This window comes from Rosa chinensis, chromosome 1, assembly GCF_002994745.2.
Source record: "Rosa chinensis cultivar Old Blush chromosome 1, RchiOBHm-V2, whole genome shotgun sequence".
Taxonomy (NCBI): Eukaryota; Viridiplantae; Streptophyta; class Magnoliopsida; order Rosales; family Rosaceae; genus Rosa; species Rosa chinensis.
The window spans coordinates 60,657,221-60,673,330 of NC_037088.1; the positions used below are offsets into that span (position 1 = coordinate 60,657,221).

The 16,110-nt window shown below is 37.2% G+C and overlaps 2 protein-coding genes and 1 long non-coding RNA gene across 5 annotated transcripts; 2 read left to right on the plus strand and 1 right to left on the minus strand.

The window, feature by feature from the left end:
• The first annotated feature begins 3,132 nt into the window (after nt 1-3,132).
• LOC112178603 (transcription factor SCREAM2) lies at nt 3,133-4,960 on the plus strand. 2 transcript variants are annotated; one of them, XM_024316767.2, is made up of 4 exons: nt 3,133-3,384; nt 4,052-4,177; nt 4,352-4,525; nt 4,602-4,960. In XM_024316767.2, exons 1-4 carry the CDS (start codon nt 3,307-3,309, stop codon nt 4,695-4,697), a joined length of 474 nt encoding a protein of 157 aa, XP_024172535.1. In that variant the 5' UTR covers nt 3,133-3,306; the 3' UTR covers nt 4,698-4,960. The 2 variants fall into 2 exon arrangements, with proteins under 2 accessions (XP_024172535.1, XP_024172544.1); XM_024316776.2 differs by having other exon boundaries at nt 4,355-4,525.
• A 2,579-nt stretch (nt 4,961-7,539) lies between these two features.
• On the plus strand, nt 7,540-8,886 carry LOC112190810. Its single transcript, XR_005805445.1, has 5 exons — nt 7,540-7,761; nt 7,840-7,936; nt 8,046-8,531; nt 8,632-8,700; nt 8,814-8,886. It is a non-coding gene; the product is annotated as an uncharacterized LOC112190810 (long non-coding RNA).
• Nucleotides 8,887-11,720: 2,834 nt separating this feature from the next.
• LOC112188975 (BTB/POZ domain-containing protein At3g56230) lies at nt 11,721-15,514 on the minus strand. 2 transcript variants are annotated; one of them, XM_040513646.1, is made up of 5 exons: nt 15,312-15,514; nt 15,112-15,202; nt 13,362-14,724; nt 12,743-12,919; nt 11,721-12,642 (listed from the first exon to the last, which is right to left on the minus strand). In XM_040513646.1, exons 3-5 carry the CDS (start codon nt 13,512-13,514, stop codon nt 12,184-12,186), a joined length of 789 nt encoding a protein of 262 aa, XP_040369580.1. In that variant the 5' UTR covers nt 13,515-14,724; nt 15,112-15,202; nt 15,312-15,514; the 3' UTR covers nt 11,721-12,183. The 2 variants fall into 2 exon arrangements, with proteins under 2 accessions (XP_040369580.1, XP_024183999.1); XM_024328231.2 differs by lacking the exons at nt 15,112-15,202; nt 15,312-15,514 and having other exon boundaries at nt 13,367-13,505.
• Between the last annotated feature and the right edge of the window lie 596 nt (nt 15,515-16,110).

Genomic DNA, 16,110 nt, shown 5'->3' on the forward strand with positions numbered 1-16,110 from the left:
TGTAACATAAACTTAAGAGTATACAGATCTAATCAAGAGTTGCCTCAAAATTAATTCCATGCATTTCACTCGTTTGCAGTTACTATTTTTTTGCTCGGATGAGTTTTCATAATTGCTCTCAAACATATATATAGGTTGTGATTGGACTGGTAAAGATAGAACTAGCTAGTTAGATTGATAGAACATGATGGAAAGCTATTGTCCTCATGCATGCACAGGGATATCCTAATATTATTGCATGGTATGTTTTTTTAGAGTCTCCAAGAAATTAAATAGACTGTGAAATTCAACTTGTATGTCATTAACTAGCTAGAGACGATCTATGAGAAGGTTTTGAAATGGCGCACGTGTAGAGAGAGAGAGAGATACTGAGAGAGAGATCGAGAGGGAGAGGAGAGGTTTGTGATGTGCCTAAAAAAGCCCCCGTGAGGAGTGTTTGGAGGCATTCCAAAATCACAAAACTAAAACATATATACATATCGATCCTTTGTTTTTGTTGCTTCCTCGATCCCTCTTCTTCACTCCTTTCGATGTGGTTTGCTCGAATGGCCTATTAACATTCACAGAGTTACCTCCATCACGAGTTCATGATTCCTCCATTCCTATTCCCTTCCCGCCTTTACTTCTTTACCCCATCGTTTCCCATTCTACCCCTTCTATAAATCATTATGCTCGTTGTTTTTTTTTATGGAATCATTATGCTCATTGTTTTCCCTTCATTATTACATTACTTTGTTAGTGAGAATCCAATATCTGAATAGAGCAATTCGACAACATTATTTCGAGTCATTTATTTATCAATAATTGATTTTAGGTTCAATGCTCTCTTTTATTTGCAAGTTTTGTATTTGATTATTAGAGATTGTTAACATTTTCCTTAATTTGTAGCATAATCAAGTGGCTTCTTGGCATTTGATTGGAAATTTTTGTTGGGGAGTTTGTTGCATATCAACTTGCAGATTACTCCAAAAACAGGCATGTGAAAGTGATCACTCTTAATCTACATCAATGTTACTGTTTTTAGTATCAAAAAGCATTAGTTGGTGTTGATTTATTAGCTACTTGATCAATAATTAGCAACATGTTTTACAGTGTTTATATTCCAAGGTTCTTTTCTCGGAATCATTTTCAAATGGAACAGATTGGGTATTTTATATGGGGAGTGAAATTCAACTCCTCATTTTACAATTCACACTTCATGTTATTTTTCAGTATCTTAATATCACATTTTTACAATCCACATTACAAAAATACGAAACTTAAGATATTAAAAAAGGAAATATAGAGTGTAGATAGTAAAATCAAGAGTGTGAATTTCAATCGCCTTTTGTATATGCATGTCCTTTTTAATCTAAAATGGGAGAAAACTTGAACTTAAGACCTCATTTAACGTGATGGAGAAAACTTATTGTAGATCCAGTATTTAATTTGTTTCTGGGTGCAGATGTCAAAAGGTGATGACTTTATTACAAGGGGACACTAAATTGATAACAATCAAGTGACAATGCCATCAAATTTCCCTAGATATTGGATCACTAGTCAACATCTAAAAATCTCTTATAATGTATATTTATTTCACCTCTTACAAATAGACACAAACTTAAACAGTTGACGTTTATAGTTTCTAATATACGTACGAATTAATCTTTGATGTTCTTTAGGGTTCTAGGAAATGCTATAGATTTAGTGTAAGAATTTATCCACAATTAAAGGAGTAAATTCTTACATTTAGATCGAAATTACACATTGAAACAATTTCACCTCCCTCAAATTTAGGGCTGTTAACGGGTCGTGTCGGGTTGGGTTCGTGTCGGGTCAAGATATTTGTCGTGTCGCAAGAGAAAACCCAAACCTAACCCATTTAATAATCGTGTAAAAAACTTAAACCCAAACCCAACCGATTTATTAAACGGGTTATCCGTTTCCAACCCGCTTAACCCATTTAATAAATAGGTCGTGTAGTGTTAGACAAAATGATCCATTTAAAGGTTAATAATACGACCCATTTAACTAAAAAAATGCATAAATTGATTAAATTCACAAAAAAAACTCCATAAGACGAATAATATAAATAATTATATATAATTCATAAATAATTAAATCCAATAATTATAAAGCAAAATATTTCAAATTGTTTAATCCGATGATCAAATACTCCCAGCGTCCAAAATTTTAAGAACAAGTACAGCATAATTGGGTTATACGGGTTCACTTCGTGTTGGCGGTTTGACCCGTGGCCGACCCATTTATTAAATGGGTCATGGCGGCTTGACCCACGGCTGACCCGCTTTTTAATCGTACGGGTTCCGAGTCGTGTTTTCGGGTCGTGTCGGAATTGACAACCCTACTCAAATTGATATCTTTGTTGCCTTTTAGCAACAAGTAGAGTTCATAATAATTTCATATCAATTTATACGTCTTTGCCTCTGAAAAGTAAGTATTGATTCCACCATTACTTCATTTGTTTGATTAGTTAGCTAGAGGAGTTGATTATTAGCAACTTTCCAGATAATCAAATTTTTATGCACAACAGCAACGATACCTATTTAAGTAATTATTTAATATGGCTCTTTAAGAATGATAAAATACATATGAGCACTGAAATATATATATATATATATATATATATATATATGAGCTTTTGGATTAATGTAAGTGACAGAAAAATGTGAAAAAAAAATCAAACTAAGATAGGTCAGAGTTATCGATTCTTTCTGATATGAAAAATACAAATAACCATCAGTATCATTTATAGGGTAACTCATCTAATTTTAGTATTTCTCACAATAATCTTTTCCCACTTTTCCTGGAATTTATATGGCCAATGAAATCTGCTATATCTAGCAAGGAATTAAGAAATAAGAATTAAAGATGATTTTTTTTTTTTTTTTTGAAACGATTAAAGAATAAAGATGATTAAATAGGTGCAGTCATCCCAAGGAACAAGGAATGTTTTCACTAGGTTTTCCATATTTGCCAATGTAGCTCGCAACACAGATATAAAAACCTAAAAGTACGTCTTAAGGCATTAATTTGTACTATGATCAGAAGGGCAGTATAGTAATTGGCTACATAATATAATTATTCATATTATATATTTTGTTGTGAAAAAACTGAGGCAGTCATGTGGGAAGCAAACAGGTGATCATATAGATTTGAGAGCTCATCCCCCTCCTATATAAACAGCTTTCAGAGCTTTTCAGAGTTGTAAGGAAGAGAAACAAAGAGAGAGAAGCATAAGAGAGGAAGGGAAATCAGAAGCTGAAAGATAAAACTCATAAAAGAGAGAAAGATATCGAATCCGATATGGTTTCTAGGGAGCACAAGAGAGCAGCACTTTATGAGAAGCTGCAACTTCTTCGTTCCATTACTAACTCTCATGCTGTAATTCCCTGAAGCCTTTGCTTCCATTGGCTTAAAGCTTCTTATCCTTAAGCGAGCACCGAATTGCATGCTTCTCATTTTTGTTTCCTTTTGCATCATATTTCGTTTATCAAAACTATATACTTTGATTTCCTTACTTTGTCTTTGCATACCTCTCAGAAACCTCTGAAACTCTAGCTCATCCCCAGTATAATTGTCTTCCTTCTATGTATCTATATGTTTTCCATGGTTTTCCTTCCGTTTGTTATCATACGAGAGATTAATTGTTTCTATAATCTATAAAATCTACTTATAGAGAAACACTAGCATGTAAATGCAGCTATAGCCATTGTGTTTATTTCATGATTAATTTTCACTATGTTCTTAATTTCTTTCTGAAAAGTCTCATTCTGTAGGCTTTCTTGATTTTTAAACTGTTGAGAAATCTAGACTTGTGTTAATCAGATAGTAATTATTGTTTATCTACTTCTATGATTTACTTTAAAGAGAGGATTGGAATTTCCTTAAAATTAGGAAACCGTCAGTTGTAGTAGGCAAAAATTTCTTACACATGTCAGTACTTCTTGAATTATCTAAATCTATGATGGAGACTGGGAGAGCATGTAATTCTACAAATCTAACTGTACATTTTTATTTATTTTTTATTTTGTGAATATCTGGGTGACAGCTAAACCAAACCTCAATCATAGTAGACGCATCAAAGTATATTGAAGAGCTAAAACAGAAAGTGGAAAAACTCAATCAAGACATTGCAAATGCAACTTCAAGTCATGACCAAAATCAATTGCCAGTGGTACTTACTATACTGTAAACTCGATGAAAGCATGCACTTAATTGCTTCTTTTTTTTTTGTTTGCCTCGTTTTTTATATTCTCATTTGATATTTGCTTCCAGTATTTCTTTATGATCATTGATATCTAGTACTAATTGGTACAAGGATATATGTATGTCCCTTTTATCATATCAGCAGGTTACAGTGGAAACCCTAGAAAAGGGGTTTCTGATAAATGTGTTTTCGGAAAAGAGCTGCCCCGGTTTGCTTGTGTCTGTACTGGAAGCCTTCGAAGAGTTGGGTCTAAATGTGCTTGAAGCTAGGGTTTCCTGTGCAGAAAGTTTCAGACTGCAGGCAGTTGGAGGAGAAGTAAGACATTTAATATAAACATATAGTAGAATGTACTATTTATTAATGAAAGAAATAACTTACTTTAGTATTGCAGAATGAAGAAGAAGGCGAAGGGATTGATGCTCACGCAGTCAAACAGGCAGTGGCTGTGGCTATTAAGAGCTGGAGTGAAAGTACCGAACATGAGTAATCAAGCTTCGGTTAACATATTAATGCTCTACCTAAGTACCTAGCTAATTATATATCTCAATTTGGGATCATCAATTTCCATCCCCTTCTTATTTCTTGTGTAGCTAGCTAGCTAAGCTACGTTGGCATGAATGATCTTGATCAAGGAATCAAGCTTTTAAAAGAATGAGTAATTATGTGCGATTATTTGATCATATAACAAAATTCGACTATATGAACAAGCTTCATCAGAATAAAAAAATATCCACATTGGGTTACCAACTAGTGAATAGAGTTCTTAAATCACGACTTCTCATCTTTTTTTTTTTTTTTGAAATAACGACTTCTCATCTTTGCATAGCATAATATGAAATTTCGGGCCTCTCCACTCATTGCTAAAATTTGAGTAGAATATATATTGGTATCAAAAGTAGTCAAACTCCAACAGATCTTCCAAAAACTTTAATAATTAGGTCCGAAGAATTTCGACTGAAGGCTTTCAATCATGCCTTTGTTGGAACAGTCGATGAATGTCATTATTCTCATATGTTTGATGTTTCAGACTCCAAATGCGGACCTACATGTAAAGCCCGGTGAAGGAGGTTGCCATGCATCACTGAATTTTTTTATTTTTTATTTTTTAAAAATTCTTTTTCTAGCGATGCATACCAAATATTAGACTTAACTTTAGTTACTTTACTATTTCCTAATGCGCGGTGGTGCGATCCGATCAAAGCTATCTCATGGGGAGGTGTGGTTGGCCAGTCGGGCGATCCAGTTCGTTTTTTCTTTGGTTTCGAGTTTTGATGATGGGTTGTGCGACGGTGTTGAATGGGACGTTTGGCTGAGCTGCGTTTGGTTTGATGCGGCGGCGGGTGTCTAGTGTCGATGCTTTGACGGCGGGGTTCAGTCATGAATCTGTGTTGATTCTGGGCCTGAGCTACGCTTGCTATTTTGTTTGGGCCTTGGGCTGGATATATTGTTGGGCTTTGGGGTTCTTTAGGATTTGGTTATTTCCAATAACTTCCTAACTTTGTTTGGGGAAGCTAGTGGGCGTAGGCCCAATAAAAACACTTTGTGTGTTTTGTAGTCTACAAGCTATGAGTTTTTTTTTATACCTAATTAATGAATCTCCCGGAGTACTACAATTGAGTGCATTGACGAAAGGAAATTCACAGTATTTTTTTTTTTTTGAATAAAGGGCTGGTGTGGCTGCCCTCAAGCTTTGATTAATGAAACCGTCGAATATAAGAGGGGGACATTGAGCCTAAACCCCTGATGACAATAGGCATCTAGAGTACATCCTGAAATAATATCATGAGTCTCTACTAAACAATTATATTCAAATACGCACCAACTAGCAAAGAACTCGCTCCAGACGGTTCTATTTGCTTCCCAGCGGTGGCATAATGGAAAGATAACTCGATCTGTAACTCGAATATAGCATAGCATAATATCCATTCTCACAGCTTTCCCATCATGTTGCCACTGGAAAATACATCCAGTGACACCAAGTTTCACCCTGCCACTAAAAGGTAGCGACCATTTGACAAAACAAGGAACTCGCCGCCTACCCAGAGCAGATAAGGCACATTGAGTGCACACACAGGCAATAAGCCTGACTAACCCTACACAACTAATATAGGGACTTATTACTCGCATAAAGCGCAATAAAACGAAACAGCAAAGATAAATAACAAACTTAAATAAACAAACAGCCTGGGCAAGGCCCAAGAAATGGGCCCAAACTCAAGCACCAGCCCAAGCAAAGAGATCACAGCCACCAGCCCAACTTTGGTTCAACCACCGACAATCCACCATAGTTGTCGCACCTTTGTCGATGCGCCACCGCCAGTGCAGCATCAACCTTGGAAGATTGCTCCACCGCTAGAGCTTCGTCAGCCCAATCACTCCACCGCTGACGCTTCCCGGGCCGTGCTCCACCAGTCTAGGCATCCCCTCTCCCCAGATTGGATCTGGGTATAACCATGACTCCAGCCCATAAACACTCCCCCAAGCACCTTCCAACTCCGCTCTCGCTGGACCCCAACCCGCAACCCAGACCGGTGATTAGAAGAGCCGAGATTTTCCTGCGACAGCACCAACCCCGCCATCACACAAACAGCGACCAAACCAGCCAATTAAAGTCGAACATTCACCGGACGGCAACCACAATCTCCTCACCCACCTCCCTCCAATCACTGCAGTCCAGATCGAACCCCTACAAGCTACAGATCCCAACGGCCATCCGACGATAACGTCTCGAGGACGCGCCGCCTGACGGAGAGCGCAATTTTTCCAAAACCCTGCTAAAGAATTGTTTCTTTTCTTTCTATTCTATAATATAAACAACTCTTTTCGTCACAGTATTTTTCTGTGTTGATGGAATTGTCATAAGGCTTTCAAATAAATGAGCTTTATTGTACTAGTGGATAGGGCTGGCAATTTGGGCCGAAGCAACCGAATGGGCCGAAATTCGAACCGATCCGAACCGATTTGGGCCGAAAATTCGGTATACCGACTTTCGGCTCGGCTGAGCCGTACCGGTTGGCTCCATTCGGCTCGGCTACGGTATGTCATACTATATACCGACGGTATACCGTACCAGCCGAATATAATGTATACATACCGCAAAATATACATATATGTATAAAAATTGTGTAAGAGGCAGGGTTCGAACCCAGGTCCTCTTCCTCACAGACTTAGCGCCCATCCACTAGAGCACAAGCTGCTCTCGATATATAATGCTACAAATTTTATATTTATTTCTTACTTAGTTCTTATTGTCAAAAGTCAAAACCAACAAACCCTAATACCCTATCACTTACTCACTCGACCCCAGCCTCTCTCACTTCATCAGTTCTTCTTTTTTCTCGACCCAAACCCGCCTCCCTCCCCAAAATCATCGATCCCAGATTCCAGCCCCTAAAATCATCAAAACCATGGACAAATCTCTTGCAGTACGACATATCCCAAATCCCCAGCCTTATTTCTCCACAATTTTGACTGATTAACCTTTGTTGTTTCAAAATCCCCAAACCATCGAAACCCTAATTCTGGAAAAGTGTTACTTCCTTCACCGAAAGGTAATCTCTACCCCTATTCTATGTTGTTATTCAATATTTATTGTCGATTACTTGATTTTGATCAAAAGAAACTCCAAGGTCAAGAAGGTCAAGCTCACCGTCCTCCAGTTCTACAAGGTCGACGACTTCCGGCAAGGTGCAGAAGCTGAGGAAGGAGTGAAAGAGAAGGCAGAGGGTGAGCATTCTTCTGGATTTTTAATTTGGTTTTTAATTTGGTTTTGTTTAATTTGGTTTTTAATTTGGTTCTTCTTGATTTTTAATTTTTGTTTTCTTTATCTGAGAAGGTAGTTTTGGAGCTAAAAAGTACTATTGCAGATTTGCAGGTGAGAATCACTTATTCTCCTTCAATTGAGTTAATATTTTGTTTCTTGTATTTTGTTTCTTGTTTAGCTTTAGGTTAGCTATAACTTGAATAAACTGGTATATGATTTGTGCCTTTTGTGGTGGTGTTGACTGTTGAGGACTATATAGTTTGAGACAAACTTGTATGTTTTTGATAGGCAGTGTTACAAATTATACAAATGAATTAAGCAGCTGCTCATTAAAATAGTTACGCAGAGAAACCTTGACATTATAGTAAGCAATATTGCAAAGGAAAAGTGAGGTAGTAAGTGGACAATCCTGGTTCTTTATCTTCTCCGTTTGTAATCCAAAAGTATTATGAAAAAGGGATCTTTAAAGCAGCTCAAATATTATCACTAACTGCTTCTACAAGGAACCAACTGTGGCTGAGCTGGAGCAGTATCGCGAGCTAGAAGCAATGGAGAGAGGTATAATTTTGCAAATATTTGATTGAATTTACTCGTTTCTGCGATTTCTGCAATTTTCTTGAGCTTTTACTCTCTATCAATTTTCTGTTTTAATTTGTAGAAACTGCTGGACTTAGATTGGATGAACCAAGCTCTTCTACGACCACTGCTGCAACATAAAGATGTTTAGGTTCATATCTTTCATGATACATCATGTTTTCTTTAAATTCATCAATTCTGGGCTGCTACATCAAGTTGCTGCGTTATGTTTTAGTATAATATTGACAAACTGAAACTGTGCAGCGGCATCCCCATACTGGAGAAGATGAGGTGATGGCTGATCGGAACATTAAACCAACCTAACTTGTGTTTTTTTCTTCAGTTTTATGTATAATGGGGCTGCGTATTTTTCAGTTAATTGTTGGTCATGTAATTTCTTTATAAGTGTTGTGTTATTCTTTTATTTTTATTTTTTTGGACTTTTGGATGAGTTGCAGCTTTGTACTTTGTTGTGGACTTGTAAAATGTGGCAATGTGCCGTATGATGTACTTTTACACTTCTAGGTTCTATAACTTGTAGTTGTAGCTCAATGATTTAATGTGTGGATGATATGATGTAGTGGGCTACAGTAGCAGTCAATATGGAAACCATAAATAGGCTAAAACTGTGCTGTAAAAGCCCAAAAACTGGAAAACTGATTAGTCAATAAGTATGAAAAAATTAGGCTGCTAAAAGTAAATAGCTGGAAAATTGAAATGGGCCTTCTCAAACCCAAAAAATTGAGATGGCCCAATAGTTCGGTGGAAGCCCATTACCGAATCAAGCCAGCCGAATAATCGGTATACCGAAACTTCGGTTTGGGCCTTGCTCGGCCCGGTTTCGGTTACAGTTTGGGCTTACCGACCCATTTCGGTTCGGTAGTGGTTTGGCCCAATTGTGGTCGGTTTTGGGCCGAATCCAGCCCTACTAGTGGATGGTGTCCATATTTCCTTTCCTGCTTTACCACTGAGTTATGGTACAAGCATATAGGGTTTGTTTGTATGTGTCACTCTGACTTTTGGATTAAACAAAATCTCTATTACTTTGTCAAAATAAATAAATATTTATGCTTATCACTCCACCATTAATCTACCTCTGTATGAACAAAATTCTAGGTCCGCCACATCAATTTATCTTTTAATCTAACTAATCAGGTTCTTACTTTACACATTCGTTGATGTCAATAAAGGATTAAAGCTTCTCAAAATTACGTTACTAGGAAAGAAATAAGTAAAGTGGGAAAGAAATTTCTGGCAGGGTATAGAAAATATATCTTACCGGCCATTTACCAAAGCTAGTCATAGTTAAAAAAAAAAATATATCAAATAAATATATAAATCAAAACCATACCAATGAAATTCCAAATAATTCAACAATGTCCTTAGGAGACCCTCACCATTATTGATAGACTAATTATGGCATTGATAGGTTATCCGGTTTTATTCCGATTTTCTTATGTAAGTTCTGTTAGACTCTGGCCTGTCTTCATGACTTTGATATCTAATAACATCAAATCCTATTAAAATAAATAAATTCAATAACTATACCTAATCTGAGTAATTTTCTTCAATCAGCGAATGCCCTTGTAATCTGCATGCATAATCCGATAATCGTGGATTTTTAAGTGCCGATGCCTCATATTTAGCAGAGAAAAGGTATGTCCCCCTTGTTTTTGACTATGAACTCTAATGTGTTAAAGTGATAGAAGAGAGTCAAACTCAAGAAAGTCATGGTCAAAGGTGCATACGAAAGATAAGCAGTACAAATAGGGAAAATCTCTTTTACTGTATAGTCTGTATTCAGTCGCAACGATTGTACAATTACCAAAGAATTTCAATACCAATTGCCTCTTACTTCTCTCTCTGTTTCTTCGTCTTCAACCTATAGTTAGGTTTTCACTTTTCGCCATTGTTGCTTTACCTTCAAGCTTTCATCATTATGACCTTGATTTTAGCACAAAGCACCCTTCTTGACCGGGGCTAGATAGGAACAAACATTCGCAACCTCTAACACATCAAGAACAATATTAGATAAGCTCAGATTTTTTTTATCAAATGACGCTCACAGAACTTCAGTAAGTATGGGATTCGCTACTTGTCAGCTGCGAGAGACAATGCGTAGACATGCTTGTTCATCTTTTCTCCAGGCAACTCCGCTGTATAGAGGAATTCTATCAATGACTCGAGCTTATCATACTTCAATTCAGGCAATACTACGAAGTAGTCCATGTTTTTTTGTCGTAGAGGTTTGCAAACATCCGATGAGTCAGTTGTTGAAATCTTCTGCTCTGCTTCTCTACAATGAATCACAATGTTTTGAGTCCCTGGCTCCCCACTAGCTTAACTAGCATGTACATAAATATGCTATAGTATTAGTGGAAGTTGATTTTATGAAGAGGGGAAAGAGATAGAGAGAGTCACCAATATTGGCTTTGTGTGCATGTCTCGAAGGTCCCTTATCACCAGAGCGAATTAACTAGTATGTCATTGTCAATTTGATCTCCAAATGTAGAGGAAAACCTCAGGAATCTATTCTTTTCTCTGAGTTCTGGTATTTCTTTCAATTATTTCAGAGGATTAGTTAACCGTTTTGACACATCCGCGAGAGATTGAAGGAGTAAACCAAATTAGCAACGTACGACAAAATAATGCTATTGAAAACTTTGTTTTGAACTTGTGACCATTAAGAACAAGTCTCTTGGACTTTTATAACTGTGTACATAGTACACATATTAAATGGACTAGTTGAAAGGCAAGGCCCATTTGCTCTGAATGTCTATCTTATAGATGTCACATGCACATATTTAAAGAATTAGAGATCAAAGTCTTATCGATGTACTACTCGATCCCGGGGACAAGAGTTCTCCAATACCAGCACATTGCAAAATGCACATATTTAAAGATTCAGAGATCAAATTCCTACCGATGTACTACTCGATCCCGGGGACAATAGTTCTCACTACTACAAAAAGGGACAAGAGTTCTCCAATACCAGCACAAAGTTGCAAAAGCTCTGTGAGTGAAGTTGAAGGAGAGTGCCTTGGAGCATATTGCCACAAACATGCGTGAGCTAGTATTTTCCGAGTATTATACATATGCGCTTAAGAAACCACATTCAGCCGTGCAAATCACAAGGGCATCGTTGATGGTTGCTAGAAAATATTGTGTGGATAAATCATAGTTAGGTACCCGAGCACCAATATGCAATTTACCGTTAATAGTTTAATACGTAGGTCAAATACCTAATCTATCTAGAATTGGCTTTGGTAAAAGAATATATGGATTCTTCAGAATTTCTTTACAAGTGACTCAAAGTCTCAAAATATATGGATAGACTTTTAGGTCCGTATCATGGCTGAATGAATGTATGATGCTGATGAAGGAAAACAAGATCACAATTTGAGCTTATTTTCTATCTTTGATAGCAGTACTTCTATGCATGTTTTTGTTGATAAACATGCATTACCAATGGATTAAAATTTTGAACTGGCATGGACAATTTACCCAAAAAATAATTTTAGCAGGCAGAGAACGTAGAAGGTTTTGCTGAATGTGATTCATCCTCTAACCTTTTAGATCAACTTAACTAAATAATGTTATCATGCGGGAATAAACGAACAAAACAGTGAAAACACTAACCCACGCAATTTCTTCTAGCATCCATCAATGATGCCCTTGTAATTTGCACGCTTAAATGCGGATTCTTAAGTGCAAATGTATCATACTTAGCAGAAAATACGATCTCATTCATGTTTTTCACAATGTAGTTCAAGGCATTCTCCTTCAACAGTAGAAAAGAACAAGTGTCTGCGACCTCTAAAACATCGAGAGCATTGGACGAACTCAAAGACTTGAGCATATGGCGTTCACAGAGCTTTTGTAAGAATGATACTCCGTACTTATCAGCTGCAAGGGATAATGAATAGACATGTTTGCTCATCCTTTCTTCAGCCAAGTCACCACTATAGAGGAGTTCCAAGAAACATTCGAGCTCTTCATGATTCAACTCGGGCAATGTTATGGTGTCATCACTAGGAGGGGCTTTGCATCCGTCTGAGTCGAGCATGTTGCTAAAGATTTCCGATCTAATTGCCTAAAGTAAAATATACACGATGTAAATGCATATGTCCCAAGTAAAAGAAAATATGGAACATGCACGATCATCGTGGGAGGGAGGGAGGGGAGAGAGTTACCAATAACGCTCTATGTGCAGGTATTGAAGGTCTGTTTTCACCAGAACGAAGTTGTATGTCGGTGTGAATTTGATCTCTAAATGCAACAACAAACCCGCTTACGAATTTAATTTTCTCATCCAGTTCTTCTGATGATTCTTTCATATCAACCACCCATGTTGACACATTCATCAAATTCTGCACAAGAAAAAGAAATAGCAACATATCAAGATGACACAATGTAGCAGATACTAATAAATTCGATTAGTTTTGTACCGACTAATTAATCGACCATAACGAAAAGTTCATAAACTTTTTTCCACTGCTACCGCTACATAGCAAGACCGGGTTAAAACACGGCGAGGCAATAAGATTTCTGATACTCATGCATGGATACAAGCCTCCTTTATCAAAGCTTAAAAGTACATACGTATGGTTGGGAATCCAAAATCTGAAGTTACTATGGTACAAGTAATGGTTTGTGAGAGCCAAAATGATTTAGCACAAACGTTTTGTTGTATGGGTTTTCTGTATATGGAAGTAATATATAATGAAAATGAAGAGAATGATCATAATATATACAGAATCCCAATGAATATCAAGCCCCTTAATGAAGAAAGATGAAATTAACTGAGCTTGCCTTACACAAATTTGCTTTATCAATTCCTTGAGCAGCTTCGAGCTTGTTTATGAAGGAGATGAGGCTTCTAGCTCCCTCATAACATGCCCCGCATATCGTATTTCTTGGAGGCCTTAATTGAGCCGGCATTGAAGTACAAACTGAGCAGTCCATATCTACCTTAATCTCAAACCTTGAGCAACCACAGTTACAGAAAAAAGAAGAGGAAGCTGTAGGCCGGAGGAGAAGCTGCTTAATTGTTATTAATTTTGAACGCACACAACTTAAATTAGAGGCATTCCATTTTCTCTTGCTTTATGGTAGAGGGTTGTTGGACCTTCCCCTATCCCCTAGTTTTTTTTCGACAAATTCCCCTATCCCCTAGTTAATTAATCAATTTTATGAACCACCACGAAGATTATTGCCTTAAGAAGAATACAGAACTGTATCGTATTCGAGTGAATTGACCAACCCAACCTTGACGTAGGCTTTTGAAAGAACAAGTTGGAGGGTGTAATCGTCAATTGGAGGAAATTGGGAAGTTGGTAGGCCACATTTTTGAGTGAGTTTTAGTTCAGACGTATAAACAAACAAATATCTTATTGCCAACAGAAGAATCAAAAGGTTAGGAAGAAGAAAACGACTTTCCAACGTTACAACAGCAAATATGTGCAAGGCAACTAGCACGTCCCACTGAGTAGGTCAATGACTTACTTAAACTAATAAACTTACACAAATTAGGCTCTATAATGATATAAACCAGTCTGGCCGGTTTGTACACACCACTGGCCAATATGATTGCCACATTCCTGATTCTTTGTGTTCATCATTGGCCGGAATTCATTGATTATCATTTCATGAATAAACGAAGAATTATTTCGTCTACCATACGTGACAATTATTTAGTTTTTTCGGTGGTTTTGGTTTTAGGTGGACAAAATTCTAACACCATTTTGATCCCTTTTAACGTCTCGAAACTACCATTAGTCGAAAAGTCAAAAGAAACGTATTGCTTGAACCAACATTGCCACATTGGTGTACTTATATGTTCATATATATATTTGCATTATACAACGTACAACTGGTGATCAAAAGGAAAAAACATAGAGAAATTAAGAAACTCAAATAGATCATTTAGGGACATGCAGCCGACAAATTATTAAGAAATTAAACGTTGAAATGAACTCATCCTAGGATAGATGAACTTAATAGAGATCGATGGTGCATTGGTGAAGCTTTAGTGCAGGCAGCTACGGCTAGCTAGCTAGCTGCGTAGTGACTGCATAGTTAATTTGGAGAAGCAGCAGCACTGTGTGCTTCCTCATAGTAATGGAAGACTGCCGCGGCGGATAGGACACCCAGCGTCAAGGCTTGTGCGTGCATCCTACCAACAGCAAGCATTCGAAATTAGTACTCGATCTGAAAATAAGATAAACATCTTCCATCAAAAGTATTTTTTCTTCACAATACTTTTCATGGAAGATGCATGCTTGTTTGAAGCACATAAATTTCGGTTGAAGATAAAGTGCTTCTTGTAAATACATCTGAAAATACTTCATGGGGATGCAACTATTGGGTGCTTTCTCCTTTTCTTCTCTCTCGGTTGAAAAAAAGAGAAAGCCTAATTGTGGCTTCCTCATTAAATACTAGTCTTTAGGTGGTTTTCAAGAGAGTAATATATGAGCAGAATATTTTAGCGCTTTTTTTTTAAATTCCACTGTAAGGTACCAGAGTACCAATCAGACTCTTAATCGGATAAGTAGGAACATACCTAGCATGTATAAGCTTAAGGCTGGTCTTGAGAGGTGTTCTTGCAGTTGAATAAGCAAGGGATGCTACAACTCCTGATGCCCATAGTCCTCCTGTAACACCCATTTATTAATACACATACTTCTTTACTTTTACCCAAAAAATTAAGAAGAAGAAGAAGAAGAAACTATATGATAATGCTACAAGCACTTAAGCACACACCAATGCTGGCCAGCTTGTTCTTTGAAACCCAAGACTGAATTGACTCCATCTGATTAATATCTTCTTTCTTCTTCTTTAACAGGTACTTCACAGAGAAACTGAAAGAGAAAACAGGAATGATCGAGTATATATATTGAACCGAATGAGATCGATGAGTAGAAAAGAGCTTTGGGGGGTTGGTATATATAGAGAGAAGTGGTTGATCTTGGGAAGTGTGCCTGTGTTTATTACTTTTGATAGGTTTAGTGTACGTACGTGGCCGCTGGTCTGGTATAGATGGTTTTATCTAGCTTCTAGTTTTCTAGGAACCCTGGTTTTGATGACATAAACTATAGGCTGCTTCCCTTAGTTTTGGCCTCTCCAGTCTTCAGTGGATTTCTGCTGTGTTTTGCAGACTCTATTGGATTGCGGCAACACACCGACCTTTGGACTCGTACAGTAACAATATTTTATTTAATCCCCTCTATGAGCCTTCAGAATCTGAGACTAACAACTGGCATGGGATTTTGATCACCTCGAATATTTAAGTATTTAACTCCATCATGAAAGGACAGGTGGCAGGAAGCCCGCACCTTCATTTTCATGTATGATGATGAAGCAGTTCAGTGTAAAATCACTGTATGAATTTACCTTGGTGAAAACGTTGAGATTAACCAAGAGATAATTAAAGACGAGATTAGCGTGTAAGATATGTATTAAGTTATTGGCTAATCATGTACTTTTTTTTGGTAAACCTCGACGATGAACGAGGAAATTTATTAGAAAAATGAAAGAAGACAGCCACTCGGGAGGGGGGGGG

What these genes read in the sequence shown, in the direction of transcription:
- LOC112178603 (XM_024316767.2), top strand. Translation starts at nt 3,307, where the DNA reads ATGGTTTCTAGGGAGCACAAGAGAGCAGCACTTTATGAGAAGCTGCAA. An exon ending in ACCAAAATCAATTGCCAGTG is followed by an intron (nt 4,178 to 4,351) that starts GTACTTACTATA and finishes TTATCATATCAG; the next exon opens with CAGGTTACAGTGGAAACCCT. An exon ending in TGCAGGCAGTTGGAGGAGAA is followed by an intron (nt 4,526 to 4,601) that starts GTAAGACATTTA and finishes TTAGTATTGCAG; the next exon opens with AATGAAGAAGAAGGCGAAGG.
- LOC112188975 (XM_040513646.1), bottom strand. Translation starts at nt 13,514, where the DNA reads ATGGACTGCTCAGTTTGTACTTCAATGCCGGCTCAATTAAGGCCTCCA. An exon ending in ATAAAGCAAATTTGTGTAAG is followed by an intron (nt 12,920 to 13,361) that starts GCAAGCTCAGTT and finishes TTTCTTGTGCAG; the next exon opens with AATTTGATGAATGTGTCAAC. An exon ending in CTGCACATAGAGCGTTATTG is followed by an intron (nt 12,643 to 12,742) that starts GTAACTCTCTCC and finishes ATTTTACTTTAG; the next exon opens with GCAATTAGATCGGAAATCTT.